A 13,697-nucleotide genomic window follows, 5' to 3' on the forward strand; every position below is an offset into this window, starting at 1 on the left:
CGGGCTCAGGCAATCCACTCACCTCAGCCTCCCAAAGGCGCGGGATTACAGGCTGAGCCACCGAGCCCGGCTACAACTTCCAATTTTTAAAAAATGGGCAGAAGATGTGAATAGCCACTTCACCAAAGAGAATGTCGGAATGACAAATAAGCATATGAAAAGATGCTCAGCATCATTATATGTTAGAAAAACACACATTAAAACAACAATGAAATATCCCACTAGAATGGCTACAATGAAAAAGACTGACAGTATTAAGTGTTGGTGAGGATGTAAAGAAACCAGAACCCTCAGTCATTGCTGGTGGGACTTTAAATGATGCAGCTACTTTAGAAAATGGTTTGGCAGCTTCTTAAATGTTTTAACATAGACTTACATATGGCCCAGTAATTCCACTCCTAGGTATATACACAAGAGAAAGCAAAACACATGTCCATACAAAGACTAGTAGCACATGTTCATAGTTACATTTTTCATAATCGCTTAAAACTGGAATCAACCCAAATGTCATCAACTGATGAACTGATAAACAAAATATGGTATATCCATACAATGGAATACTATTTAGTAATTATCTAAATACCATTTTAGTATGCAGCACTGTCACATTCTACACCAGAGATGAACTTCAAAAATATTACGCCAAGTGAAAGAAGACAGACACAAAAAAGCACACATTTTGTGACTCTATTTAGGAAAAAATTTTAGAAAAGACAAAACTGTAGAGACAGAAAGCAGATCAATGATTGCCTGGGGCTTAGGGTGGATTGACTGCAAATGAGCACAAAAGAAAGTTTTGAGGTGATAAAAATATTCTAAAACTAGATTCTGATGACACTTGCTCAACGGTAGACATTTACTAAAACTTGTCTAACTATCTTCAAAATGGGTGATTCTATTACAGGTAAACTATGCCTTAATAAAGCCATTTAAAAAGAAAAAATAGGCCAGACTCAGTGGCTTAGCCTGTAATCCCAGCACTTTGGGAGGCCGAGGTGAGTGAACTGCCTGAGCCAGTGGGTTCGAGTCCTCAGGTTCTAAGAACACAGGATGGGTACCTGCTGTATAGTTGAGCAGTAAAGGGTCAATTCTAGTGAATTTTGCCAAAAAATAATAGAAACAGTGGGCCTTAAATAATATACATTGAAATCTCTATTTCTAGAGACAGAAAAATGCTCCCAACTCATAGATGACTGTCCCTACTCTCATTGTTTCAAAGTTCCAAAATTCATAGGGTCTTTTCTTCACCCCTCCTTACACTGGTAATTCTTCATCCTACCTGGCCAAGAGAAGACAGGTAAACATATCTTAAGTGACTAGTGATGGACTTTTAGAATGTCTCCATTTCTATCTTCACTCTTACAATGTCTCTTTCCTCTCAACTCATCTCACCGGTGTCTTTTCTATTTGGGGTATTATTATTCTTTCTCCCCCTGGGTTTTGTTATTATTGGGCTACCCTTAGCAACTGTGGGTCCTGGGTCAATAGTACAAATGGAAACCTGTCCTGCTATATGTCTAAATATATAGAAATTATTAACTAAATGTCAAACTATTAAATAAAATAGGTTCTAGTTTCCTGCATTGATACTTACCTTCATAACAACTTGAGAAGCCAGGTTCAAATTTAGAATTCTCATACTCCTTAGAATATCATGCTAGAATATGGAAGCACAGGAGAGAATCTGCTATCCCTGATCTCAGGCCATAGCCCATTACCCTCCTCTTCCCATCCCTTTCGACATCCTGTACCATGAGGGGCCTCAAGTGCAGAGCTATGGACACCCAGGCCACGCATCTACCCTCCACCCACTTGCTCCTCCATCACCCACAGTCTCACTTCTGCCATTCCTCAGGTCTAGGTGCTACTATGGTGTAAGATTCACCTTTGAGGGGATGGAATCAGGCAACAGGCCAGTGTTAGTCTTGGAAATGGGCTGGTACCTGAACGTATGGTCTAAAAGGGAAGAGAAACACAGGACAAGTCTCATTGGCCAACAGGAATGCTTTACCCTTTGGAGGAAACAGGAGGCGGGCCAGCATGGGGGCCTCTGCTGCCCAGGTCCAAGAGCAGTACTGATTGTCTTGATAAATTGTATTACCAGATTTGCTGATATTCATCCATCCTTGTGATTCTGGAATAAACCCTGCTTAGTCATGGTTTTTTATCTACTGTTGTATTCTATTTGCTAATGCTCTACATAGGAATTTTCCATCCATATTTATAAGTGAAATTGATCTCTAGTCTTTTTATTTCTGCTAACGTTGTCAGGTTTAAATATCAGGGTTGTGCTAGTTTTGTAAATTGAATTGGGAGGCTTTTCATCTTTTTCTATGTTCTGTAACAGCTATTTTGTTCCTTTTCATTTGTGAGGCATTTATAAAAACGTTTTCATTGTAAAAAGATTCAAACCATACAGAAAAAGCAAGAATTTCCCTCAACTGTCCCTTGACATCTTAATCCCCTACCTAGAAATGATCACTAATGCCCATTTGCTGTGTATTCTTCTGGAACTTTTCACTTCCATTCATATGTACATGTATATCACTAGGTGCTAATTTTTTTACACAAGTGGAATTAAATTTTACATCTGAAATGAAAATTTTTATGTTTTGTCTCTTTTTAAATTTAATTTTATTATGTCTTAGCAAACTCATAATGTCAGTACATATAAACATATTTCATCCTTTTAAAATGCTAGATAATATTCCATAGTATAGGTAGATAGTTTAGATTTTTTTTTTTTTTTTTTTTTTTTGAGTTGGAGTCTCACTCTGTTGCCCAGATGAGTGCAGTGGCCGCTCCCGGACAACGCAGCCTCCACCTGCTGGGCTCCGGCGATCCTTCCGCCTCAGCCTTCCGAGTAGCTGGAACTACAGGCGCGTGCTACCACGCCCAGCTAATTTTTTTTTTGCAGACAAAACCTTTTATTTTAAACCACAAGTAGTCAGCAGGTGGCCACAACTATCCATGTTCCATTAAAATCACATAAAACCTAGGTACAAAAGCACCACTGATTATTGCTCTAGAAAAACTGCATGAAAAAATTCAAATATGCACAGTAAAAACACCACAGTATGCACAGGACTAAAATTTTAAACCAGGTGTATAGAATGCTGGATCAAGTTTACACACAACTTCCAATATTAAATTGATATTTATTTTACTTAAGGATGATGGAAATTTCCAAAAAGCCTGACTATGAGAGGGTAAAATGTCCATCCTTATATATTTTTGTATGCCAACTAGCAGAGTCCTGAAAAAATTAGCATTTACAAAATACTTGGTAAAAATAGCTTTTAAAAGTTGTTCCAAGAGATACATAAAATCAACCCTAATTTTTCATGACAATTCATTCTCCCTCAATATCTACAGATTCAGTTTTCTGTGCCTCTCCAGCTCTGGTTTCACCATTTTCAGACGGTGCAGTACCTTTCTTTCCAGCTTCCAGTTTTTCCTCCTTCTGCCCTTCAGCAGCTCGGTTAATCTTTGCTTCGGGTTCTTCCTTAGCAGATGTTTTTCGTGGTTTAGGTTGAGGTTTTGGTGGGGCAGGTTTCGCTGACAATCTGGCAGGCCGTCTTGTGGGCTCCTGTTTAGTTACTTTGGATCCATCTTTGCCCTCTGGATTCTCTGGCGACTTTCTCTTCGGCATAACGACCGAGTCGGTAAGGCGAGCAGTCACGCACTGGATGGAACTGCGGGCGCCGCTGCCGCCGCTCACGCGCGGGCCCTCCCCCCTCTAATTTTTGATTTATTGTAGAGATGAGGTCTCACCAAGTTGCTCAGGCGGGTCTTGAGGCAATCCACTCACCTCAGCCTCCCAAAGGCGCGGGATTACAGGCTGAGCCACCGCACCCAGCCAGTTATTTTTATTTAAAACTATTTCCCACTTGAGGGACATTTAAGTGAGCTCCAATTTTTCTCATTATGATGCTGTATTAAATATTTCCTAATAGTTTTTTTTTTTTTTTTTTGAGTTGAAGTCTCACTCTGTTGCCCAAGCTGGAGTGCAGTGGCACACTCATGGCCACTGCAGTCTCAACCTGCTGGGTTCAGGTGATCCTTCCACCTCAGCCTTCCAAATAGCTGGAACTACAGGTGTACGCCACCACACTCGGCTAATTTTTAAATTTTATTTTATTATAGAGACAAGATCTTGCCATGTGGCCCGGGCTCGTTTCGAATCCCTGGGCTCAGGCAATCCCTCTTGCTTCTGCCTCCCGAAATGCTAGGATTACAAGAGTGAACCACTGTACCTGGCCCCTATTAGTACTTATTACTGCCTAATTTTATCTGATTTAGTCATTTGTTTTTTTCTCATCCTCCCCTCACCCCCCTAGTCATTTTTTCCTTAGATTGTTCATTTGTTTATTGTTCTGTCTCTTCCCACTGAAACTTCAACTTCTTCAAAGCAAAATCTTTTCTTTCCTGCTCCTACTGTGTCTAAAGTTGTGTCTGGTACACAGTAGGCAATCAGTGAATATTCACTGACTAAATGGATGAACGAAAGACCTTCTTTGTAAGACAGTTTTGGCCATACATACTACTGTTTCTTCAGATTAGGTTCTGGAAGTCGAAGGGCTGAGTCAGAAGTGTAGGCATTTAAAATTTCAATAGATACTGTCAAATTGACCTGCAGCGTGATCAAGTTATACTTCCACAAGAGAATCCACTTCCTCATGCTCTTGTCAACATATGCTATTGACAAACTTAACTTTTAATCCAATTTATGAATTAAAAATCCTGTATTTTGGCCGGGCTCGGTGGCTCAACCTGCCATTCCAGCACTTTGGGAGGCCAAGGAGAGAGGACTGCCTGAGTCCGCGAGTTCGAGACCCACCCAGGCAGCTCGGCGAGACCTTGTCTCTACAATAATCAAAAACTAGCTGGGTGTGGTAGCGCGCGCCTGTAGTTCCAGTTACTTGGATGGCTGAGGTGGAAGGATCGCTGGAGCCCAGCAGGTTGAGGCTGTGGTGGCTGGGAGCGGCCACTGCACTCCAGTCTGGGCGGCAGAGTGAGACTCCAACTCAAAAAAAATTAAAATAAAAAATTAGCCAGGCGTGGTAGCACGTTCCTGTAGTTCCGGCTACTTGGAAGGCTGAGGCAGAAGGTTTGCTGGAGCCCAGCAGGTCGAGCTGGGGTGGCTGTGAATGTTCCACTGCACTCCAGCCTGGGCAACAGAGTGAGACTCCAACTCAAGAAAAAAAAAAGTGTATCCTTTCAAACTGATACTCTTTAAATGCCTGTGAAACACTTATCTAAGAGGACAGAAATATACTATTTTTCTTTAAATTATGGTAGAATATAGCTTTCTTTATATGCCAAATAGGAATTTATCTTATGTGCTGAATGTAACATTTTAATTTATTTGGCATTATCTTTCATTTCAGTCTTTCTATTGTTTACAAGTAGACCTACAAAGACTGAAATTGATCTGTAGACTGGGCTCGGGCACTCAGCCTGTAATCCCGCGCTTTGGGAGGCTGAGGTGAGTGGATTGCCTGAACCTGCAGGTTTGAGACATGCCTGAGCAACTTGGCGAGACCTCATCTCTACAATAAACAAAAAAAATTAGCTGGGCGTGGTAGCGCGCGCCAGTAGTTCCAGCTACTTGGAAGGTTGAGGCGGAAGGATCGCCGGAGCCCAGCGGGTCGAGGCTGCGATGGCCGGGAGCGTGTCACTGCACTCCAGTCTGGGCGACAGAATGAGACTCCAACTCAAAAAAAAGAAATTGATCTGTAGTACTAAGTGGAATACATCTTTGAGGCAGGAAGTTCAGAACAGAGGGAAAGATGGGGAGCCCACAGAGGCTCTGGGAAGTCATTCTGGAAGGAGGGTCTGATTCCCATCACCTCTTCATTTCCACCAATGATCTGGGATTTCTCAATTATGTTTGCTTGGGAGGACAAGGAGTTAAGACATGGGCTAGGTCTTGGAGTTGAAGTCTGCTACATTTTTATAGTCAGGGTTTTGGTTTCCTGTTCTAAACCGATACATGTATAAATTGAATTTCATATTTTTCTCTCAATGACACTATACCAATCTGCTATCCCAATCTAAACTAGTGCTAAGTACTCAGTAAGTATGTACGACTCCTCCTCCACTTCCTTTTCCTTCTCTTCCTTCTCCTTAATATTATTATCGGATAATCAATAGCCCTTTTGAGAAAAGCCCAACCTATCAAGGTCAGTGGTTCTCAACTGGGGGATGCACATCAGAATCACTTGGGCAATTTAAAACACCTTCCTGGGCTGTCCCGTAGATGTGCAAAATCAGAATCACCAGGCGAAGGGTCAGGAATTCTGAAATGTTTAAAATCTTCCCAGGCAATGCTGATGTGCAGTCTGAGTTAAGAATACCTACCCCGGGTATTTCAACATATGATATTATCTTTGAAGAACTGAAACGACCCCATGAGGATACAGTCAGCCAATGTGACTAATTCTGCAGGACAAATGACCCAGTTTCTTCAACAAATAAATGTCATGAAATACATAGCACAGGGGAGTGGAAACTGTTATAAAAGACTTAAGACATGCCAACCAAATGCAATGTATAAACCTTGTCTGAATCCTGATTAGAAAAGACAGAAAAGAGGCATTTTTTTTTTTTAGACAACTGGAGAAAACTGAGCACAGATTATTTGCTATTAAGGAATTATTTTTGTTGGATGTGATATTGGTATGCAGTTGTGTTAAAAAACAAGTCCTTATCTGTTAGAGATAAATATTGATGTATTTATGGGTGAAATAATCTATCTGAAATTTGCTTTTAATAGTCTAGAAACAAAAAGAAACAGCCATGTGAGAGGAAACGATGAAGCAAGAATGACAGTGTTGAAACTGTTAAAGCTGGGTGATGGGTACAAGGGGGTTATTTGTACTATTTTCTTTACTTTTGCATATGTTTAAATGTTTCATTAATGAAAACATCCTAAAAGAATGACATTATCCATAAGGATTTGAAGACTGAGCTCTTTCCAAGTTTGGTTTTGCTGAGCCAGCATTACCTGGGCCTTGTCAGCACTACCCTTTGGTGTGTTTTTACTCCCTTTAGGGTGTATCTGTTGCATCAATAAACTATATGATAGCCGAGCGTGGTAGCGCACGTCTGTAGTTCCAGCTACTTGGAAGGCTGAGGCGGAAGGATCGCTGGAGCCCAGCAGGTCGAAGCTGCGGTGGCTGGGAGCGGCCACTGCAATCCATTCTGGGCGACAGAGTGAGACTCCAACTCAAAAAAAAAAAAAAAAGAAACTATATGAGTTTTTCCTTCTTACCTGCTTCTTATCCACGGAGGGAAGAGGAAAACCAAATCCAGAGAGGCATTTTACTATCGATAAATCCTCTATAATATACACATCCTCTATAATAGAGTGAAACCAGGAATCGGTATTAGAGTAGAAAGACTCACGCACCTTCAACCCCAGTCCAGAGCTCCCCTCCCTTAGCTCCATCGGCAGTGCAGAGCTACAGAAGAGCGCTGGGGTGCAAAGACAGGGCTGAGCCACAAATACCTTTTGGGGAGAGAAGAGTGTAGCCATCAAATCAAGCAGGTGAAGCAAAAAGGCAAGATTTTCTCTCACTGAAATCATCAGGGAGAAGAGCAAGAGTCATTTGAGTCTGGCCTTAGTGGAAAAAAAGAGCTATGAGGTAGCTAGGAACTGGTTTCTCTGTATAGTTTTATAAAGCTATTGTTTTCCAAACTCAGTTTTCTTAATTTTTTTTTGAGTTGGAGTCTCACTCTGTCGCCCAGACTGGAGTGCAGTGGCCGCTCCCGGCCACCGCAGCCTCGATCTACTGGGCTCCGGCGATCCTTCCGCCTCAGCCTTCCGAGTAGCCAGAATTACAGGCACGCGCTACCACGGCTGGCTGATTTTTGATTTATTGTGGCGATGAGGTCTCGCCAAGTTGCCCAGGTGGGTCTTGAACCCATGGGCTCAGGTAATCCACTCACCCCGGCCTCCCAAAGCACGGGATTACAGGCTGAGCCACCGAGCCCGGCCTTCTTAATTTTTAAATTGAGTTGTATATGGGGGTGCAAGTTTAATAAAAACAGTAAGCAGAAAGAGATGATATATATATAATTATATAACTATAATTTTATATTTTTCTTAGTTATTTTATATTCTATATTTAGAATTCATTTATAAGTTTATAGTTACCCGTGCTCTAACTGCAGTCAGACTATTTGAACACTATGATGAAAGTCTCACTGGTGGCAGCTTACCCTAAATTCAGGCCAAGTACCTCAGTGGAAATCAACAGCCTCTTGAATTCTAATCTCTCAAGTCCAAGTTCTATGAAGTGCTGTCAACAAAGAGCACATGGGACAAAGTCACCTCTCTAAGTTTTCTCACCTGGCCTCTCCTAGATTTGCCAACTCCTGTTTCTACACCCATTGTCTGATTCAGGCTGCTTTTACCTTAATTCCCCTAGACCCTCACCTCATACTCAAATCTTGTCTGAACTTAATTCCTCTTCCTCCTGATTCTGCTCAAAAGAATGTGGCAAGTAAAGCAGTGGGATGGAAGGAGACCTGAACTCACACTGTCTGATTCTGAGTTAGAGATATCTCACTGTTCACTCAGCCATCCTCTTTTTCTGTTTTTCCTTCCTGCTGGACAGAGAGTGGCTGTTCTCTGCTTCCACTGGCTAAAGTCACCTCATCTTAGGGCCAGCCACTATTCTGTGTTCTTATGAAATGAAGGAGTATACTGATTCCCATTCCTGGGTGGTCCACAATAGAGGGCAGGGGGAACACCTTGCTGGTCATGCCAAAATCAAGGAGGGTGCTGAAGATATTTCTCTGCATTATCTGAAGTGCCCTCTTGGAATCTGTCATTCCAGGTTAGGCCTTGACATCCCAGATAAGACAGGCTGCAACGAGCCCCTCATGGTCAACTTGTGTGTAAGGCAATGATGTGCTTCTGCAAGCTCTGTGATTGTATTCCCCTCGTAGTTGTTGTGGGACTTTGGCTAAGTGATTTAGCCTCTCTGAACCCCAGTTCTCCCATCTCTTTAAATATTTTATGTATATACACATATAAAACATATATAGAGAGAGAGACAGAGAGAAAGAAAGAGAGAGAGAGAGAGAGAGAGGGAGAGAGAGGTATTGAGCAGACTGAGTCTCACTCTGTCACCCAGGCTGGAGTACAGTCAGTGGTATGATTGTAGCTCACTGCAGCTTTGATCTCCTGGGCTCAAGTGATCTTCCCGCCTCTCAGCCTCCTGAGTAGCCGGAACTACAGGTGAACAACACCATGCCTGGTTATTTATTTATTTATTTCTATAGTGAGGAGGTCTTGTTGTGTTGCCCAAGGTGGACTTCTGTCATCTTTAAAGTGGGCAGGCCGAGCTTGGTGGCTCAGCCTGTCATCCTAGCACTTTGGGAGGCCAAGGCGAGTGGATTGCCTGAGCCCGCGGGTTCGAGACCCGCCCGGGCCACTTGGCGAGACCCTGTCTCTACAATAAATCAAAAACTAGCCGGGTGTGGTGGTGCGCGCCTGTAGTTCCAGCTACTAGGAAGGCTGAGGTGGAAGGATTGCCGGAGCCCAGCAGGTCGAGGATGCGGTAGCCGCGAGTGTGCCACTGCACTCCAGTCTGGGTGACAGAGTGAGACTCCAACTCAAGAAAATAAAATAAAATTAAGTGGGCAGAAAAACAGAATTAAATAAAATAATGTGGCTGGGTGCGATGGCTCAAGCTTGTAATTCCAGCACTTTGGGAGATCAAGATGAGGGGATTGCCTTAGCCCACTGGTTCGAGAACAGCCTGGGCAACTTGGCAAGACCTCATCTGTACAATGAATCAAAAAATTAGCCGGGCATGGTAGTGCGTGCCTGTAGTTCAGGCTACTTGGAAGGCTGAGGCAGGAGGATTGCCTGAGGCCAGCAGGTTGACACTGGGGTGGCCGTGAGTGTGCCACTGTACTCCAGCCTGCAATGGAGTGAGACTCCAGCTCAAAAATAAAATAATGTGTCTTCAGCACCTAGCATGGTATGGGTGCACTGCATCGATCAGTAGCATTACTATTATGTAAATAATTATACTTGATTTTTAGGAAACTTCTTTAACTCCTGGTTTGGTGGTTGAAGAAACTGAGTTTTAAGAAGTTAAGAGCATGGGCTGGGCTCGGTGGCTCAGCCTATAATCCCAGTACTTTGGGAGGCTGAGACAAGTGGACTGCCTGAGCCTGCGGGTTCAAGACCAGCCCAGGCAACTTGGCGAGAACTCGTCTCTACAATAAATCAAAAATTAGCTGGGCATGGTAGCACATGCCTATAGCTCTGGCTACTTGGAAGGCTGAGGTGGAAGCATCACTGGAGCCCAACGTGTCAATGCTGGGGGTGGCCGTGAGTGTGCCACTGCATTCCAGCCTGGATGACAGAGTAAGTCTCCAACTTTAAAAACAAAAGAAAGAAAGAAAGAAAGAAATTAGGAGCATGAATAGCATGATCCTGGTGATTTAGAGTAAGCCAGGTCAAAGTCAGGATTCCAACTCCTAGACTAGGGCTTATCCTTACTAGCCGACAAGATCCCTTAGCCCCCTGGAGAGTGGGTTTGCTTGGGGATCCTGAGGACACCCCAGGTTGGAGAATCAGGAGCTTCTGGGCTCAGGTCAGATACCCCAGAAAGAACCTGCTTGGTCTGCACACATCAGAATTACCTGGGGTGACAGATATGTATCATATCCCATGCCTGAAACCTACCCCAGACCACGACATCAGAATCCCTGGACTGGGCATGGATACTAGTAGTTTTTAAGGGCTTCCTCATGTTTCTCATGTGTGCCAGAGGCATAGGGAGTACAGTGCTGGAACAATCTATGCTATGTGATATGAAATGGAAGACAGAATGGCTTCCGGACACTGTGAGGGAGTCTGGTGGCCTTTCTTGCCCATGACATTGGAGGTTCAGCTGCTCCTATAAGCACCCTTAAGCTTTCCCTCACCACTCAAGAGTTGGTCTAAACCACTCCCCAGTGGTCTATGCACCATGGCCCTGGTGGACCGATAGTGCCGCCTTTGATCTGTAAGTTTGACACTCTGGAGAGGGTCTGGGCTGAAGGTGTACGCCTGGGAAATTCTAACTGCCTTAGGCTAGGGGTAAAAAGTGAAGTCCTGACAATGTGTGAGAGATGGCCCAGGGGATCAGAAGAACATTTCTGGTGGGGTTTCTGGGGATCACTGATATTTGTCTGGGTCTCTTAGAATCTCAGAGTTTGGTTTCCTAGGCCATCATTTTTGCTACCTTTAAGTCTGGTCTGACTGCACCCTGGGAAGGCTGAAGGCAGCATCTCTTGCTAGGTTAGGCCATTTGGGATGGGTGAGCTTCCAATCATAGGCAGGGAAAGGTTCCGGGAGTTGGTGGATCTCGTGTGCTCAGGGGCACATCTGCATCTGAGCAGCTTCACCTGGGTGGAGGGGAGCCGGAAAAACAAGGATGTTGGCAAGGAGAGAAAGGAGGAGAGTCAGCATGGGAGGCCCTCTGGGGGTAGTGAGGATGAGAAAGACTTCAAGGGCCTATAGGGGAGGAAGGCGAGAGGTGGGGGAGGGGAGGAAGGCCAGAGGTGGGGGAGGGGAGGAAGGCCAGAGGTGGGGGAGGTGAGGAGGGCCAGAGGATGAAGGCAGGGAAAGGAGGGCCTCCAGATCTCTCCCCCTACATTCCTCCTGCAATTTTTTCCGTTCCCTTGGTTATAGAAGAATAGCAATTAGCAAATTCAGTAAAAAGAGCCAGAAATGGAGATTGTTTGCGCGTTTGGGGGCCAAGATGCATTAGTGAAGGAATGTGACCAGAACTATATATAACCCTGCTCTTGGCCCACCCACCTGTCCGGCCGAGTGAGCGATGGTCTGTTTGTTCTGGGCTGGTATGTAGCTCATTTCGCTCTGGGAGCCCACCATCTGGACCTGAGCCTCGCTGCCAGTAGCTCTCGGTGACCATATATGGCAAAATGATATATGTGATAAAAAGAAGCCAAATTCTCCAATTGCGTCAGCCCCCGGGGCATGCAGCCCGCCCGGCTCGAAACCCCTTGCAGCCCCTCTCCTGGCCTCCCGCCCCCACCTTTGCTCCGGAAACCAAAAGAGCTCAATGATTGGCTGGGGGCGGAGGGGAGACCGAGGGGGCGGGGCGGCCGTCCCTTCGCCGGCCCTGAGCAGACTAGAACAGTTTGGGAACGGAGGGAGGGGTTGTTAGTGAGGGTCAGAACCGCGAGCGCGTTTGCCTCTGGCCTCAAACCAGTATTTGAAATTGAGTGATAACTCACATTCTTTCCAGAAAGCAGCCCGGTGTGGTGCCAGGAGGCGTGTGGTAGGAGGTGGAGGCCACAGTCCTTCTGAGGTCTGTCCACCTCCAATTCCAAAGATGAAATGACCCCCGCAGCCTCCAATATCCCTTCAACTCCCTTGAACTTTAATACCCCAGGAGAAAATTTTAGTCTAGATAGCTTATCTGGAGGAACAAAAAACAATAAAATAAAATTTACACACACTCACACACATATTTTTCCTTCCCAGTCTTGCTTTTTTTTTTTTGGTTTTTTTTTGAGTTGGAGTCTCACTCTGTCGCCCAGACTGGAGTGCAGTGGCCGCTCCCGGCCACCGCAGCCTCGACCTGCTGGGCTCCGGCGATCCTTCCGCCTCAGTCTTCCGAGTAGCCGGAATTACAGGCGTGCGCTACCATACCCGGCTCATTTTTTGATTTATTGTAGAGATGAGGTCTCGCTGCCCACGTGGGTCTTGAACCCGCGGGCTCAGGCAATCCACTCACCTCAGCCTCCTAAGGCATGGGATTTCAGGCTGAGCCACAGAGCCTGGCATCCTTCCCAGTCTTTCTACCCCTTTGCCCTGCTCCCAGCACCCAAGCCCAATGCTTGGCTGCATACACCACCACCCTGCAGTGAGTTCCCATTCAGGGCCAGGCACTGGGCCGCATGCTGGGGAAGGTGACTAGTACAGACAAGATTCTGGCTTTTCAAGCAGTGTGCCCTGTGGGGAGAGATGAAGCAGTGGACCATGGCCATATGGGGCATCCAGCCAGACACGAGGAGGTGATACTTGAGCTGAGTCTGAAAGGACAAGCAGTAGTTAGCCTAATGATGGATGGGGATTAGGGACGGAAACTCTCAGCTAAGGAGAGAGCTTGTGAAAGAACAGGGCAGGAAGAATTCCTGGGGGAGTGGGGAGACATGAGGCTGGGAGCATGGAGGCCCTTTCTTGGAGGTGTTAAAGGGTCTGGGTCTGTGCCCCTCTCCCCAGCCTCCTCTCTCACAGCTGAGCTCACCAACCCTGAACATATGCACGTATATCCACAGGCCAGGTCAGTCTCAGTCTCTCTCTCTCTCTCTCTCTCTCTCTCTCTCTCTGTCCCTCTCTCTCTTCCTCCCTCCTTCTCTCCCTTCCCCTCTCTCTGAAATGTGCCCAGAGATGCTGCTCAATACCCCTATCACATAAACAAGAAAATTCAGCAAAAGGGAATAAAAGGAGAACAGTGATCAAATGAGAAGCCTTGAGATAAGGCAGGCCTGGTGGAAGGCACTCTGCCAGGAAGGAGATGGGGGAGTAGGAAGTGTGTGGGCAGGAGAGCCAGGATGCTGTTGTTGGAAGGGGAGGGAAACTCTACAATGCTCTGGGCTCCCCCTTCCCCAAGACCCCTACCCTGGGAGGAAGGCACAGAGGGAGTAGAGACAGCTGG

At 45.3% G+C, this 13,697-nt stretch overlaps 1 protein-coding gene across 3 annotated transcripts; it reads right to left on the minus strand.

The window, feature by feature from the left end:
• Positions 1 to 2,903: 2,903 nt before the first annotated feature.
• Positions 2,904 to 3,713, minus strand: HMGN3 (high mobility group nucleosomal binding domain 3). 3 transcript variants are annotated; one of them, XM_021713975.1, is made up of 2 exons: positions 3,494 to 3,707; positions 2,904 to 3,391 (listed from the first exon to the last, which is right to left on the minus strand). In XM_021713975.1, the coding sequence occupies exons 1-2, from the start codon at positions 3,650 to 3,652 to the stop codon at positions 3,353 to 3,355; spliced, it is 198 nt and encodes a 65-aa protein (XP_021569650.1). In that variant the 5' UTR covers positions 3,653 to 3,707; the 3' UTR covers positions 2,904 to 3,352. The 3 variants fall into 3 exon arrangements, with proteins under 3 accessions (XP_021569650.1, XP_021569649.1, XP_008059336.1); XM_021713974.1 differs by having other exon boundaries at positions 3,433 to 3,707; XM_008061145.2 differs by having other exon boundaries at positions 2,904 to 3,713.
• Positions 3,714 to 13,697: the final 9,984 nt, after the last annotated feature.

The sequence above is a fragment of the Carlito syrichta genome, unplaced genomic scaffold (genome assembly GCF_000164805.1).
Source record: "Carlito syrichta isolate Samal-C Ts95f unplaced genomic scaffold, Tarsius_syrichta-2.0.1 Scaffold305117, whole genome shotgun sequence".
Taxonomy (NCBI): domain Eukaryota; kingdom Metazoa; phylum Chordata; class Mammalia; order Primates; family Tarsiidae; genus Carlito; species Carlito syrichta.

Coding starts and splice junctions, on each gene's coding strand:
- HMGN3 (XM_008061145.2), bottom strand. CDS start 3,652: ATGCCGAAGAGAAAGTCGCCAGAGAATCCAGAGGGCAAAGATGGATCC.